Source organism: Malaclemys terrapin, chromosome 15 (assembly GCF_027887155.1).
Source record: "Malaclemys terrapin pileata isolate rMalTer1 chromosome 15, rMalTer1.hap1, whole genome shotgun sequence".
Lineage (NCBI taxonomy): Eukaryota > Metazoa > Chordata > Testudines > Emydidae > Malaclemys > Malaclemys terrapin.
The window spans coordinates 34339531-34355911 of record NC_071519.1 but is presented as its reverse complement, the minus strand read 5'-3'; the positions used below and the strand labels follow the sequence as shown (position 1 = coordinate 34355911).

Below are 16381 nucleotides of genomic sequence, written 5' to 3'. Positions count from 1 at the left end.
CCAGCCCGGCCCTGGCTCCGCGCCCGCCCGCTGCAGTCCCAGCCTCGCTTGGGGCCGGCGCTGCGACCCCATTGGCTGGAGGGCGGAGCCAAAGGCTCGGCCTGACACCAATCCGAACCGGATCCGGTCACACCGGGGCCGCTGGCTCGTGTGAACGCTTCGGTCGGATTAACTGGCGCTACTGTGATTTTACCGCATACAGTTACTATGTAAAATGCCCGTTGAGCAACCCCAGGCCAATGCTGCTGGCTAGGGTGGAGCAGGCCCAGTCTCTGCCCCGCACCCGATTCTGACCTAACTTTGAACTAGTCCTTATGTTCTGGAAACCCAATGAAAAGAGGGTTAAAAACCCGTGTCAAGAGGGGGGTTTGCCATGATTTCAAGTGGGAAATGGTTGAAGCGAGACAGGCCCTGGGGGTCAGTGCTGGAGACTGAAACACAACGCAGCATGCTGGGCCCGGAGAGGGAGTGCAAGCAAATGAAAGGACAGTGTGTCCTTAAGCCACTGCCGGCCTTAGGAAAGCAATCAGTACACAAACCACCATCGAAGAGGAAGAGAGAGGCCCCAGTCACGATCGAGGCCCCATTGTGTTAAGTGCTGAATGTACACATGGAGAGAGTCCCTGCCTCAAAACGCCGTTTAAAAAGACAAGCCAAACCCACGAAGGAACTAAGGCAGAAAGACTGAGGGACTGGCCCGTGATCCCACAGTGAATCCAGGCCAGAGCAGGGAATCGAATCCTGTTTCCAAAGACCCAGTCCACTGGGCTACTGTTACTGACATAGGCCAGTGTAGTTCCAGGCCCCAGCTGAGTGACATGTGAACAAGGACCTGGGGAACCGAAGAACCCAATGGCTACATTTGCTAGGGACACAGGAAGGGGCTGGGTTTTTTCAGAGCACTCTTTCATTACTACTTACATCTAAAAGTGAAAAGACCATTAATTACACCCAGACAACTGGAGCCAAGCACCAGTCAAACTCGAGAGTTTATTTGGGATAGGGAAGAACAATGCCCAAGCAGGGTCAGCTCTTCTCTGGAGCAGGCAAGTGAGACAAACGGCCGCAGGGGAGGCCTGTCCAGAACATGGTGTGATTCTGAGCCACTCAGGAGGTTCTAACGCTTTACTAGAAATGACAATGCTTCTGGGGAGGAAGTGGCTTGTGCTGGTTTGTACACAGTAGCCCATCTCCTTGGGAGTCCCTGCCAGGTGGCTCACCTGCCTGGAGGCCTCATCTGGGAACCAGCCTGTGACAAAGACACTGCAGATCATGCCCTGTGCCAGGCCAGCAGAGGCTGCCAGGATTGAGATGCCTCAGGCTCTGCAAAAGAAACTTCCCCACAAACATCTGGCCATTGCTCAGGATGCACCAATCTAGACCAGTGGTTCTTAACCAGGGGGCCACAAGCAGGTTTGAGGAGGTCCGCCAAGCATGGCTGGCATTAGAATTTCTAGGGCCCAGGGCAGAAAACCAAAGCCCTGACGCACAGGACTGCAGCCCAGGGTCCTGAGCCCCACCACCTGCGGCCGAAGCCGAAGCCTGAGCAACTTAGCTTTGCAGGGCCCCCTGTGGCACAGGGCCCCGGACAATTTCCCTGTTTGCTAGCTGCTAACGGCAGCCCGGCTTTTATACGCAGAAAAAGTTGTGGTGGCACAGTTGGACCGTGGAGTTTTTATTGGGGAGGAGGGGGGGCTCAAAGAAAATGGTTGAGAACCCCTGATCTAGGCTCCCCTTGCCCCAGCTCATGTGGGGTAGGTGGAGGGCATCCTGTCTGCCTGGCCCAGCAGAATGATTCATTGGCAACCCTCTCCTGACCCTTGCCTGGACAGATGGGCTCTAGTTGCTTCCCTAGATGTCTGGATTCTGCAGCTTCCTCATCATCTCCAACAGCATCTTGTTGCAGAGCGCTGAATAGGGGTTCATCAGGACCAGCTGGTGCCGAGCAAAGGCGCTACCCAGTCTGGCTCCCTGCTCAAAATCCTGCCTGGCATCATCCTCGTGCCCCTGCAGCACCTTGATGAGACCTCGCTGCACAAAGCACTGGCATGCCGCACGGCCTGTGCCCCTGCTGAGGTGCAGGGCTGTGTCCAGGTCCTGTAGGGCACCTGTGTGGAGACAGAAGACAGAATGGAAGAAGGATGAACTCTGCCTGCCCCTGGTCAGTGGAATGTGCTGGGACTCAGCTGTGGGCTCCTGGGGGTTCAGATCCATGATCAGTATGCACAGCACTAGGTACTTTCCATTGCCTTCTGTTGGAAGAGCGAAGTATTATCCCTCTCGTACAGATGGGGCACAGGGCAGTGGCCAAAGCCATCCTCGGAGTGTGTCTCAGAGCTGAGATGCTGTAACAACATTTTCAAAATAAAAAAAACAGGGTCCTTTTGTGAGGACTTGTTTTAGGGTCATGAAATGTTCATTCAATAGATAAAAAAGTGCCTATTTTCTATGCTCAGAGGGGTAGCCGTGTTAGTCTTAAAGGTGCCACAGGACCTTCTGTTGCTATTTTCTATGCTGTGCACCAGCTCCTGACCCATCCACAACATGGGCAGGTTCTCAGAGGGGAGAGAGAACTTGTTCTGAATTTATCTATTATGGAACACGGATCAAGAATCATGAACACTGACTGTGAACCCCAGCGCATCTCCAGTAGTGTCTCTACTCATCTTACTCCACTCCAAACCCCGTTCATCACTCTGAAAGTGTGTTCCTGGTAAATACAGAGCAAATTCTACCCAGTGTTACTACACACTGGAACAAACAATAGGACCGAAAAAACAGGGGCATTTCAGGACCCACAAAAGACAGTCCTGGGTCACAGGAACATCACATGAAACATTGGGTCACATGTCAGGATTGAACCTAGGAGTTCCTGGCTCCCAGTCCTGAGCTTAGAACCTACTTCTCTATGGTGTGCAATTCACATACGTTGTGCTGTGACTGCATTGCTGCCCATCAGACTCCACGCCTGGCCCAATCACCCCAGAACCAGTCAGACCATCTGTTTGCTGCCCCCCCCAACGGAACTGCCAACCCAGGTGTGATGGGCACAACTCCCCTCCTCATTTACCTGCCACATCCCCTTTGAGACGAAGGGCCTGGGCACGGTTGTTGTAGCACGAGGCTCGCTCCGGAAGGAGCCGAATGGCCTGGCTGAATCTCTCAAGGGCCGTGTTCACATCTCCCGATTCAGCTGCCAAAACCCCCTGTAGCTCCAGGTCTTTGACTTGCTCCAGCAGCTCTGAGGCGAAAGCTCCATCTGTGACATGCATAAAGGAAAAGCCTTGTTTATGCAGCGCTTTGGGCAGACACCCAAAGCTTGGGGTAGGGGCGATCCCCTGTGCCAGACCAGGGCACAGTGAGGGGAGAGTCTCACCACCACCAGGCATGGGACAGGAGAGCCCACTGGAGCAGGGGTTAATATGGGGGCTCTGCGCTAGTCTTAGGCTCTCCTTTCCTGATCCACCAAGGGTTGAGAGAGGTGCCCAGGCATGTCATGGGTTGCTGTGACAGCAGATCCCCATTGGGCAGATCCCCTTTACTGAGGCAGGAATGCAGACTGGGCAGTAGGCTGCATTTAAATCCAACATGCAGTTTAATTTCCACACACACATTCAGATTCACCTAAACCTGCTGCCCCAAAGAGAGACCAGGAACCTCACTGCAAAGTGCCTGGGTCCTGGCCCCAAGGCCAAAGCATTCAAGCTGTTCCCCAGTGAATTAGAAGAGGAACTTTCCTGTCTCCTGTGTGATCCCTTTCCACAGGACTGCCTGACCCAAGGGTGGGTCCAATGGGATCCACTCAGCACCTGATCCAGGCCTGACTCCTTGGTTATTTGTAACAATGTTGTGAGTTTGGGGGAAGGCGATGTGGCCCCGAGATGCCTGCACTGGCCGAATGTAGAAGGCAGGCTGAGGTGATCAGGCAGGTATCTGCTACCCCACCTTCTGTAATTGTGGCCCTGCTCTGGGGGCCCTCCCCCAACTCCCAGCGGCACCATTATCTGGTAAGGAGTCATAGATGCAGGGACCTGCTGTTCTCTTCTCATCTAAGTGACAGACATGCAGCATGACAAGAGGCAAGCAGGCAGCTCTCTTGCATCACTTTGTCTGCATTGCAGAGATTTCCCCCTCCAGGGCTGAGAAGAGCTTTCAGGTGCTAACTAGTGAGGGCCCTAGTCCCATAGGGTCCATTAGTCCAACTGGCATGTCTTTCTAGAGATCAGCATGCTCTCCTTCCAGCGCTTAGTGAGCTCTGCCCTAGCTTCCAAGCCCCTATCAGTCACTGCCAGGGGAACACTGGATCATTCCACAACATCCCTGCAACTAGTTCTTCCCTGCTGTAACTCCACTGGCTTCTCTTGGATTACAGCAGTGCCATTGTTCACAATGAAGACAGTTCTTCCCTTCATTAACCAGTGCCAGCGCACATCTCCTCAATGGCAAAGTCCGCCACTGGAAGGGTAAATCACAGCCACTGCACAGACATTTAGTTACCAGCAAGAATCTGAGGCCCCAGAGGTACAACTGCTGCTGAATCAAACCTCACCTTCTCCTTGGATTGCTGCTGCCTCCTCTTCCTCATCTAACCCAGGGATATCCCCAAAAGGAGTATTGGGGTTAAAGATTGTTTGCAGAACCGCTCTGTCCTTGGCTGTAGCCATGTTTAACAGCACAGTGAGAGGCAGGAAAAGGCACCTCTAACAAGCCAGGAATGAGGTCTGGAGACACAATTGGGGACTGGCCTAAAAGCAGCCAATAGGAGTGGGGGAGGAGATGGGGGCACCGCACTGCAGAGCAGCAGAGGAAGTTAATGTTCACATGGCCCTTTGGCCAGGGACAGGATGCTAGAGGCAGATCAAGCCTCCAGAGGGCCTGTGGCTGTTAACTGCAGGCAAGGACAGCAGTGGAATTGCAGGGTCCAGACATTCAAAATGTCAAATGTGAACTCACTAAAACCATTGCAGGCGTTGAGGTCAGTAACAGGATGTGTGGGGGAGAGGGCAGGGAAAGGGGTTCTAGCTCCACCCAAAGCACTACCAGTTTCTATTGCACAGACATGGAAATAAACTGGATGCACATTCAGGTCATTGTTAAATCTTCAGTTTTCTTACACGTCTCCTCTGACATCAGACTTTTCCCCCCTGCATACACAGACAAAATTGTTGTCCAAGCCTGGATCCTTGAATGTCTTGGCTACAGAACCCTCTCCTCATCTGGCTTGGACTCCTGCACCCTTACTCCCCTTGTGTCTTCACCATGCTTCTGCCAAGATGTTATTCTCGGGATTCTGATGTCAGGCCCTGAGTCCCTCTGCCAGTTCCTCCTTCACCTGTATATCAAATAAAAGATACTTGTCTTTACCTTCAAGGCAGTTCATAATGTTGCTTAGGGTTACCATACGTCCGGTTTTTCCCGGACATGTCCGGCTTTTTGGTAATCAAACCCCCGTCCGGGGGGAATTTCCAAAAAGCCGAACATGTCCGGGAAAAATACTCCCTGGCTTACCTTAGAGCGGGCGCCGGGGGCTGCTGTGCTCCCTGACTCCTGGGCTCTGTAAGAGCCGAACTGCCCGAGCGCTACCGGCTTCGGGCAGCCCCCATGCCTCTGGACCCTGCACCCCCAGCCGGGCACTTCCCCTCCCGGGCTCCAGCTGCGCTGGGGAAGCGCCGTCCGGGGGCGCAGGGTCTGGAGGCTGCCCGGCAAACCGTGAAGCCGGTAGCGCTCAGGCAGCCCTTTTCACGTGGCTGGGAGGGAGGAGGAGGAATGTGGGGCGCTCAGGGGAGGGGGCAGACTTAGGGCGGGGACTTTGGGGAAGGGTCAGGGGTGGGAAAGGGGGCGGGGCCGGGGCCCATGGAGTGTCCTCTTTTTTTATTTTTTAAATATGGTAACCCTAATGTTGCTCCACTCCACTTGGTGACCTACTTACCTAAGGTGATGTCAACCTGTGTTCGCTTTGCCAGTGTTCCCAGTCTTCACTGCCCACAAAGCAGTTTCTCCCTCAGACACCTCTGTGCTGGCTTCATGCCTGAGGAAAAGCCCTGATCAAATCCCCACTGTCAGTGTCTTGTCCGCCTCAGGATGCCCCTCTGGATGGTTCTCCAGGCACTACAGCAAAGGGCATCGCTGGACAGGTGACAAGCAGGGCCTGTTGTTCTTCCCCTTCTTTTCTTTGCCCTCAACTGAAACCAGCCTTCCACCATCCATGAAACTAACCCAGCAGGGCCAATTCCTCCCCAGATTCATTGGATCCGCATTTCCTCAGTGTATCTGTGGCTGTTGGCTGGCTGGCGGTTTGTACAGTGTCCTGCAATGTGGCTCCAACCCCAACTGAGGCCTTTGGGCTCTAGCAGCATATAAACATTGATTACACTAATATAACTAACTTTCCTTCCATTAAGCTGAGTTTCATAATGCTTTGAACTAATTCTGTATCACAGGCCAAGATGATAGGGAGATGCTGAATATATGTGAATGTTTCTGTTTCCTGAAGAGCTTAGAACATGGATGCCCAGTGCCACAGTAAAATCCCACACACAAGTCACAAAGTACACACACACACTCTTGGCACAGGGTCTACTTAACACCTGGGTGATTTTTACAAATGGTGTTTCACTTGTTCTGTGACCATGAGGGATCAAGGACTTGGGAGGGACGAGGCCTCCTTCCTTACCCTTCAATAGCTCACTCTCCATTACTACTGCTGCCTGCACCATCATCTCCGTAAGCAACTCTGCTCAATATCCCAGAGCTTTTAGAAGCCAATTCAAAATTGCCTTGTTTTTAGCTTCTTCCCTCTCTACATACCTTTTGCCCGAGCCACTTGCATCCCTTCATACAACGTCAGCCACGCTACTGCAGGAAACTCCTCTTCAGCTCCTGGCAAAGGTAAAGGGAGCTCGAATTCCACACTACCCATTCTCAAACCTCCCAAGCACGGTTTTCTCCCGTCTGTACCTTCTAATTTTTATTTCATGACATCACTGCATGCCCTTATGTTTCAAGGTTACCTGTCAAGAACCATCCCCTTTTGAGGCAGGGACTCATTTCTTTCGCAGCGCACCAGTCACACCTATGGCACTACAACACAAATAGTAATAATGAAGCCATATGATACCCATGTGCCTTTTCTGAAGAAAGGGTGATTCATATGATGAGGCTGAGCGATGGTGGCACTGGAACACCTCCTCCTCTCCAGCTTTTTAAAAATAAAGTAAATCAAGAGTCACCCTCTGCAGCAATAAACTTGACATGTTTATTAATTAAACTATCACTTAAATAAAAAAAAGTGCATAGAAAATAAACATGTTTAAAAACTCCTTTTTGTTTTTTTACAACTATATACACTTTTATTTTTACATTCAGTCTTTCGCAGAGCTTTCAGCATTGTTTTTTAACTATTAAAGTATTTCCTTCGTCCCTGTGACAGGGAGTTAACACTGATGTACTTTAGACATTTCCTTTTTTCTTTTTTTTTTCCTTTTTTTTTTTTTAAAACCAGAAGCTTGGAAGAACACAAGAAAAAAAGAAATAAAAAGATCTGTTATACATGATAAGTTGTCGAGAAATGTATTATTTCTAGAACATAACCTTGCCATTCTAGAGCTTTTTTTTTTTTTTTTTTTGAACAATTATTCACCTATCTGTATTTACCAAAGAGACTGTTAAGTTTAATAAAAGAAACACCACAAGTATAGTTCTTGGTTGATAGACAAAGCTACAGTACCTTGTTAAAAAGATACCAGGAAAGCACAGAACACATTTTTCCCTATATGCAGGTGGTACCCCAACATTCATAACCAAAAAAAAAAAAAAAATTCCAAAAAAACAAAAAAACAAGTTGTACAAGTACTGACTGGTAACATTGAAGGTCAGAAAAATCCTCAAGCAGGGAAACTACGGGCTAAGTATTTCATTTCTGCAGCAAGCTCCTGAATGCGAATGCTGTCACTCTTCAGGCTGAGGTGTTCTGCACTAGTGCCAAGCAAGCCCCCTTCAGTTTACATTTGTTAACCCAGAAGTACACAGCTTGATTATTTTTCCTGCCTTTGTTAGCAACTGTAACACAATCCTTATCTATAGTGTTAAGAGAATTAAAAGCCATGGACCGATACTGAACTAGGCTTCATTACACGGTGCATTACTATATTAGTTCCTATATATATATCATATTTATAGTTATAAAAAAAAACCTCGCAAATGTGTTGAGTATGGACCAGTAGTATGGGTTTGAATGGCATGATTCTGCACAAAGACCATCTTGCTGAAGAACCTGGTATTGCTTGGAAATGAAAGAAAATGAAATAAAAAGATTATACCCAGCCCTTTGCAATGACCCGCTTTTCCTTTAAAAAAATTGGTTTGTACAAATAAAAATAAATGCCTTAAGGTTTGACTTTTAGTATTTTCAGATATCATGATCTATGTCAGTCCTTATAAAATATACATTCATATACGAGGAAGCTGCATTGTGCTCACTATTAGCCTGGGCAGGACAGGGTTAAAGGGCACATAGGCCTGTGTCTTACAGATGAATCATTGAAAACTTAAATACTAGCTGCCAAGGCTTCTCCCCACCTTCCTTTTATTTGTTTAAAACTGTAAGTGACTGAAAACCTCTGTGCTGGAGATAGACTGGTGAGAACAATGGAAGTGGGGAGCCAAGGGGACCCCTGGCCCAGCCTGTAAGTCAGCACAATTCAGCTTCTCTGGTTTACAGACAGTTTCACTGGCCACAGTGGCTGCTAGTTAAGGCAGCCACAACAGGTATAGCAGCAAAGCATTCAGTGAGCTGGATCTTCTACCAAATTCTAGCCTGATCCATTTGCGCTCTCAGTCCTCACGGTAGAGGAAATTTCTAGTGCCTGGTTCTCAGAGGGACTCAGGTGGTATCTCTCTTCTGTTTTCTCCTTTACTTATTTTTTCCCCCTCTTCTTGATTTTTTTTCCTAAGGGGGTTTGTGGGAGCAGTGTTTCCTGATCAGAGCTTGCTCTTAGTGTGGATTTCTGGTGAGGACTCAATTTTGCTTATCAAATAGCTGATAGCTACACAGATTTTTGGCAAGAGACAAGAATGGGATTGTTGTCAGCTGCAGAGGCTAATTCTCTGCCAGATTAAGGGATATCAGCAGGAGGGAGAAGGGGGAAAATGATTGAACTAGACCATTCTGAAGTTAAAATTCACCGGTGTGTCCAGCACTGGAACTGTCCCCCAGCACTGCCGCGAAGAGCTGCGTCTAGGGACGCTGAGCTGAGATTGCCCCAGACATGCTTTCTGGCCTCTCAGTGTGTGTGCATTCCCAAACTGTCAGTGCATCAAATCATTTCAGTAACACGTGCAGCTTTGACTTTGATTTTTCCTTTAAAAAAAGTTTTACAAAATAATAATCACACAGTGCAATAAAAAAAAGGAAACAGCAATTCCTGACCCTTCTGAGTGCTGCATTTCATTCTCAGGTCAGAGGAAGAGGTCTCTGGGGTTGAATGGCACAGATACATAGTGCTAGACTGTGAGCGCTAGGAGTTATTAGTCAATGCTGTCCAATTTCCATAGGTGGCTGCTGACGCTGTTTCATAGCAGCCTTTCAATTTGCTAATTCAGCAAATTGTAGATGGCCTGTCCACAGGGACAGATGAGAGAGGAGTACATTATCATTTTACTGTTCAAAGGAAAAATTCATATGTTTCCAAGTGAGAGGCACTCAGGGCTGAGAAGTGCATTGGTGGGTGCAAATCCCACACCTCTTCCTAACAATGATGGTGAACAAAGGCAGGGCTGTGGTTCTATTGCTTTGCTCAATTTCCACAGGACCAAGTTTCTCTGGCTGAAGAGTTGAGAATTTTCCGAGAATGAAAACCCACTCTGTCTCTTTATCCAGTGAAGCTACTTTAGAAACACAGTAGTGAGTGATGGGAAGTTGGCTTTCCCTGCTACCAATCACAGTCCTGGGCTTAAGTTAAAGTGATCTCTCCAGAGATGCAGGGACCACTCACGCTCAGTAAGTATCCTGGCAGGATCAGTGAATTACTGAGGAGGACATGTCTGCTCTGCAAGATTCAAATAGAAAGAGCAAGGTGGAAAAATTCGTATTTCCTGCCATATTCCTAATTCTGAGCTCTGAACAAACTAATGGAAAAAAGTAAAGATAGCGATTATTACCCCCTCTCCTTCACCTTTCTATAAACAGAACAGTGGCATGTGTCAAGGCAGAATCATGCCTCTTTCTGCCCAGCGGTAGGAAAACTGTACCAAAAAATGTTAACACAGATGTTCAAATAAAGTTCCACTGAGTCAAACTCCTCCTGAGTTGGGTGATTGTTCCCCATGCCCTCTCCCTTGACAAATCAATATAATTAAGGTTCAGCCAAAGCTTCCAGGAAACAGTTACTTAAGTCAACAAGGCAGAACAAGATTAAAAGTAAAATAAAAATAAAAGTATCCCTCTCTCAGGAGGAAGGATCAGACTATGTCCAGCCAGATATTTCCTATAACCATCCTATGAAAATAAAAAAATTATTAAAAACAGATTATCTTAAATTAGGATAATACCACTGTTTAAAAATAGCCTTGTCATAAGTGCTTTTCCCTATGAAGTGCTTCTCATAGAAAAATATACAAAATATATTTACATTTATAAAACCTTAAATACTACACTGTAAACAGAACAGAGTAAAATCCAATCACTTAATTTAACAGGGTTGGGGCTTTTTTTTTTTTTTTTTTTTTTTTCCCCTCTTTTGGATCCAAAAGGGGGAAAAGTTATCCCGCTTGAACCAGGACTAGTGTCATTCTGTTTTGCTTTTTAAATGGATTTACTATTTCACTCAGGTGGGTTTAATTGTGGCAGTTGCAAACTGGTTTCCTAAACACATTTTTAAATGCTACAAGGAGTATGCTCAGACTGTTAGTGTTTGGCCTTGCATGTCTACTGAGCTTTTAAAACCCCCTTTTGGTGCCTATTCCTATGTCTTACAAGGAAGATTGATGTAACCGTAACCTAGAAATGGATCTAGAGAGAGGGATGTGCTTAGAGAAATCACTCATTTGCCTGATTCATTTATCCTACTACGTTATTTAAACCACGTGAGCAGAGCTTCTCCATCTGCAATCTCTGCAAACCGCCTTTGCTGGTTTCTGTCTGGGAGCACAGGCTGGCTATCAGAGCTGCTCTCCATTTCGGACAGCTGCAGGTCCTGCTTCTCGGCTCATGGATCTCCATTGCTTGGGCAGGTCAGAGGTAGGAAGCAGATCTCTCCCTAGACCAAAGAAGAGTGCCGATTTCTGACGGCAGAAACATGGGAGAAGAGTTGTTCCTACTCTACAAAGGACTTAATTACTGAAACAAGGCCTTTGCTGACAAGGATTTCCACTTTGGGTTGTAAATCCTGAAGAGTGAATCACTGTAATCAGTTGGCATAAACCCAACACAGCCCCTTCCTTTACTAAAATAGCTAGGAACTCTCTCATACAAAAACAGGAATTTCAGAGGAAAATGCTACTGAAACCCTTTTCAGTTCACTTACAGGCTGCTGTAGGTTACCCTAGTCTTATTTACTCTTCCCAGGCCCCAATAAAGGACAGACCAACCAAGAGAAATGCACTGGGGCCACCTATGGCTGCTCTAAGAAGTCTGATAAGACCCAGCCTGCTCACAAATAGTGTTTTGGAAAGGCCTGGTGGAAGGAACCAGACACTCAGAACATCCTTCATGGAGCTGGTTGATGCGATACAGTCTCTCTCCTGAGGAAAAGCTCAGTCAAGTACTGTGCTTTTTTAAATGATGACACAGCAAGCGACGGAAACCGAAAACCCCACATTGCCGTTCCTGGCAAAGCTGGTCACAGAGTCCTGACAAACCAGAAACAACAAAGGACAAAATCGGAGGCCTCTACCCACATATGGGTTTTGGTCTGTTTTGCCTCATCCATCCACCCTTCCCCCTCTCCCGCTCACTATCCCACAATGACAAATACAGGAGGGGGGGGGGGGGGAGAAGGAGGAAAGGGGGGGGGAAGTGGAAAAAGTATAACAATCATATTGAGGATCTTCTCTGATCATCCGTGTCTTTCCCAAAGGATAAGTGTGCGCATGTGAGACATGAAGATGTGGACTCTGGCGGAGAAGCGCAGCCATCACTTACGTCCCTGAGCCCCCGTCAATCTTCATTTCTATCTCTGTCCTCCCCTCTCCCCCCAAAAGGCGGGAAGGAAATGCATTGTAACTTTGGTTCGCCCCAGGCCCTTCAGGGCTCACTCACAGCTCATGAAAGTTTTAGTTTAAGAATTTCCTGCACTTCTTGGCGCCACAGTTACAAGGCAGTTTGTTGCTGGCGTCTTCAATGGGGAATTTGTAGTCATACGTGAGTTCCTCCCCGCGGTAGATTTTGCGCATGGCGAAGATGACGATGTGTTTCTGGCCATCAATGTTGATTACACGGGAGTAACAGTTGGGCTCACATGAGTGGTTGATGAAGCGGGCTGCATTTCCGTGCATAGTGGCATCTACCACTTCGGAGTCATCAATGCGGAACATGTAGCAGCCAATCCCCTGGGCATGGAGGAAAGAAAGGCATTTAGAGTTCAGGGAAGCCAAGAGTCCCTCTCCCCTGCCTGGAGTTTCAGGAGATTTGTTTAGTTATGGTAATAAACAGAGAAATCAAAATGTAGTTGGTGTGGAACCATGATCTCCTTAGAATCCTGCAGCCACTCTTCAGTTATAAGGTACTTGCTTGAGCCATTTTATCCTCATACCCTTTGAATCCACAGTGCTGATGCAGGGCTCAAATATTTCCTAAGCCCTTGGAGGAAGCAAAGGAAGTGATGCTAAAGCTCCAGTCAGTGCTGGAAAAACTGGGAAGTCTAGAACCCCAAACTACAGAGTTCAGGTGCATTTTTTAACGCTTATTGCACAATACATTTACTTGACTCCCTTTAACCCACACAGACATATCTATGCCCCTTGCAATCCCCACAGACCCAGTCTGGCCAGGCTCGGGGCCCATTCTCTACAAACTGCTACTGGAGGTCATAACACTGCATTGGCTACTGGAAGTCACTAGTTTTAAAGTCACCACAAACATGTTTTGGCTCTGTCCGAAAGCACTTGGGATGTCACAATGTGAAACTTCTCTCTTTTTCATAATTATTTTCAGTTCAACATTATTCTGCAAATGTCTACATCAACACAAACAGAAAAGAGTCTTCAAGAAGAAATTGCTGATATGTATAGGAGAAGTTGCCAACAATGGGCATTTAATTCAGGCCTTCTCCAAAGCAAACACACATCAGAATGTAAAATTTGTTTGGCCTCTACATTTTATGTTGTCAGACGAATTATCTAGTGGTTTGAGCACAGGAATGGCAGCCAGAAACTCTTCCGTTCTAATCTTGGCTATGACACCAATCCCCTCTCTGAACTGGGGCAAACAGCTTAGCTCCTCTGCCTTCATTTCCCCATCTATACTCCTTATCCCACAGAGGGTTGTGAGGATCAGCTGTTTGTACAGTACACTGAAGATTATTAGCACTTACATAGTACTCCTATTTATAGGACTCCACACATTAGGGCATATATTTTTTCCATAGTTACACAGGGTTTCAGTTCCATAACCCCTGTGAAAGACAATTATCAGTTTCCTCTTGGGAATGCCCCCTTCAGCTCGCCAACCAGAGAAAAGTGCTGTGAATGGGTTTAATTGTGCCTTTTACAAACGTTGATGAAAGCCACAGAACTCACCTTGCTGTCATAATACTTCTCTCGTTTGTCAGTGAGGATGGAGCGAATAACATTGCCTGAATATTCAATCACCATCTCACCTGCATCAATGTTCCTTTTGCAGAATAGGCCCCGGCCATGGATGGGAGACCTAGTAACAAGGTAAGAGAATAGATCAACCAATGCAACTGGACCATGTTGTATCAACTGAAGATCAGAAAACCTTAGCACACAGGCTAACTCTTCATCAACGGGACGAAGGGTTTGACTCTCCTCACTGGGTTTTTATCATATGCAAGTAACCTAAACCTTTTTAGCTTCCCTTCCCACCCCAGAAATAAACGCCTGAGCTATCACCAAGGTGAGCTGGCAGGAATAAGTGGTTTGTTCTGAGGATCAGCTTTGTAAAGATTTGACCTGAAAACAAAGAAAGGGAAGAGACGAAGGGGGAGAGAGAACTCTTTCCCTTCAACGTTCCAGTCGGACTTTAGAAAGGGTTTTCAATTTTTAATCACCTTCTGCCCTAGACAGAGTTAAAGCACCAGAGTAAAACCATACCTGTAGACACCAACTGCCTCCTTGGAGGTCTTCTTCAAGTGTCGGAATCGCATGGGCATTGGCAGATCCATACTAGTTGCCCTCCTAGAACAAAGAGACACTGCTAAGTGATCACCTTTATTCGAGAGCCCATGCCAAGCGTTAGTCGGTATAGTTTAAAAAATACTAACATTTAGTCACTGTGACACTGCAGCCCAATGCCCACTGAGAAAGCAACCAAGTTTAATACAGTGTATTTTTCTATAAATATTATATTATAAAGCTGTTCTTAATTCAACCTCAGATCTCAGACAAACTCCTTACTGCTAACCAGCTCTCCTCTTTTGCAAATTTAATATAAGTAAAGTAAACTTTTTTGCCTTATTCTCCCAGAATGCTGATCAGAACATCCTGCAGTAGCATGAAAACAGATTAGAGAGGGGCTGGCCATGTTCAGTAGCCAGCTCCCCTGCTAATGCAGGATTGTCCTCTACAATCTATTTTCTAATGTTTTGTACATTTAAAGTTGTAACACCACACCTCGAGGTGCAATAGACAAGACCAAAATATTTGGCTTTTCTTCTTAGTACCCTCCCCTTTTCCCTTTTGGAGACATAAATCCAGTTGCATACCGAGCAGACTTCAGCTGCACTTCCTCCTCTTCCTCATCATTGGGGTTGTATTCTGGTGGCTGTCGGTGTTTAGAAGCCAGGAAATTGAACATATCAAATGCTGACTTCCTGGAGGGCAAAGAACATGTGTATTACTGGCAAAGTTAGTTTTCAACAATATCTTGGCTGCTGCAAGGGCTATGTGTGTCGGTTACTCTATCACTTCTCTGGACTAACTTTCATTTCCTTCTCAGTGATTCATGCTCACCTCAGGTGCTGATCAAAGCTGTGTAAGGCAGCAACATCAAATAAACAATCTTTAGAATTGTGAATGGAAGTGGTAAAGTGGGCAGTCTTATTAATTTCAATTTCCTACTGCTTGGCAAAGCTAAGAGCAACAGAAGAAGTACTAGAGCTGCATGCAGACTCAGGAATATACAGGCCATCAGTTTACATTTGGAAGATACCATTAACCTATAATTTTGTTTTTAGTTTAAAGCTTAAATTTTGTAGAAGTTTACAGTTTATTCCCCCTCACTTGCCAGGGAAAGTCTCTTACGCTGGCTAGTAGACAGGTCAAGTCCCGCCCATCAGAAAGCTCACACTTACCTGAGGTGGACTTCAGCCCTAGCAGAGCCATGGGGATTCAATGGGGGTTCATTGGTCTCCTCTGGTTTGTGGAACCTAAATTTATAATTGTGGCAATGCTTTGCTCCATAAAGCTGCTCAATCAGGAACACAACAGCGTCATGGATAATCCCCAGCATCCTCAAACCATTCACACCTAGAACAAGGACAAAAGGAAATGGTAAGAAATCACGAGTCAGTGAAGACAGGCAGCCTGGAAAATAAACCAGCCCATTAGAAACCAGTGGAAGCTCCTGCCAGAGCCCTGCATTAGCTACATTGTTTGATTTCTAATGAGAACTTAAAATAAAAATTCTTTTGTTTCAGTCTCTGCATCAAGACCTATCCCCAGTTCAGCAACTAGCAGATGAACTACAATCATCTAGGACAGTGGCTTTTACATAGTGATTAAGTTGGTCAGAATGCTAACTCCTATAACAGATGTATAAACTATGCCTAACTAATAAAAAACCCACACTGGAGCTTATAGGGTAACTCTGGGCATTCCACTTGTATGCTATGCAGTTACATTAGTGCTTCATAGACTTTAAGGTCAGACGGGACTATCATGATCTCTAGTCTGACCTCCTGCACACTGTAGGCCACAGATCCTCACTCACCCACTCCTATAATAGACCTCTAACTTCTGGCTGAGTTACTGAAGCCCTCAAATCATGGTTTAAAGACTTCAAGTTACAGAAAATCCAACACTTACACTAGTTTAAACCTGCAAGTGACCAGTGCTCCATGCTGCAGAGGAAGGCGAAAACCCCCCCAGGATCTCTGCCAATCTGACCCAGGGGAAAATTCCTTCCTGACCCTAAATATGGGGATCATGTGGGCAAGACCCACCAGCCAGACACCTGGAAAGAATTCTCTGGAGTAACTCATAG

General features: G+C 46.7%; 2 protein-coding genes across 5 annotated transcripts in view; both read right to left on the bottom strand.

Moving 5' to 3' along the window:
• Window positions 1–971: 971 nt before the first annotated feature.
• Window positions 972–4723, bottom strand: TTC36 (tetratricopeptide repeat domain 36). Its single transcript, XM_054005522.1, has 3 exons — window positions 4550–4723; window positions 3071–3259; window positions 972–2108 (listed from the first exon to the last, which is right to left on the bottom strand). Exons 1-3 carry the CDS (start codon window positions 4662–4664, stop codon window positions 1852–1854), a joined length of 561 nt encoding a protein of 186 aa, XP_053861497.1. The 5' UTR covers window positions 4665–4723; the 3' UTR covers window positions 972–1851.
• A 2518-nt stretch (window positions 4724–7241) lies between these two features.
• Window positions 7242–16381, bottom strand: part of KMT2A (lysine methyltransferase 2A) — a 77953-nt gene continuing 68813 nt past the window's right edge. For 2 of the 4 annotated variants that reach the window (XM_054005230.1, XM_054005231.1), the window contains exons 32-36: window positions 15471–15645; window positions 14883–14990; window positions 14272–14355; window positions 13735–13864; window positions 7242–12546 (exon numbers count right to left, since the gene is read on the bottom strand). In XM_054005230.1, coding sequence (XP_053861205.1) covers window positions 12271–12546; window positions 13735–13864; window positions 14272–14355; window positions 14883–14990; window positions 15471–15645 — 773 coding nt within the window. In that variant the 3' untranslated portion in view covers window positions 7242–12270. The remainder of the gene's footprint in view (window positions 12547–13734; window positions 13865–14271; window positions 14356–14882; window positions 14991–15470; window positions 15646–16381) is intronic. The other 2 variants (XM_054005233.1, XM_054005232.1) reach the window with 2 other exon arrangements.

Coding starts and splice junctions, on each gene's coding strand:
- TTC36 (XM_054005522.1), bottom strand. CDS start 4,664: ATGGCTACAGCCAAGGACAGAGCGGTTCTGCAAACAATCTTTAACCCC. Junction 3,260..4,549: donor AGCAGCAATCCAAGGAGAAG/GTGAGGTTTGAT, acceptor TGCATGTCACAG/ATGGAGCTTTCGCCTCAGAG. Junction 2,109..3,070: donor TCTCAAAGGGGATGTGGCAG/GTAAATGAGGAG, acceptor GTCTCCACACAG/GTGCCCTACAGGACCTGGAC.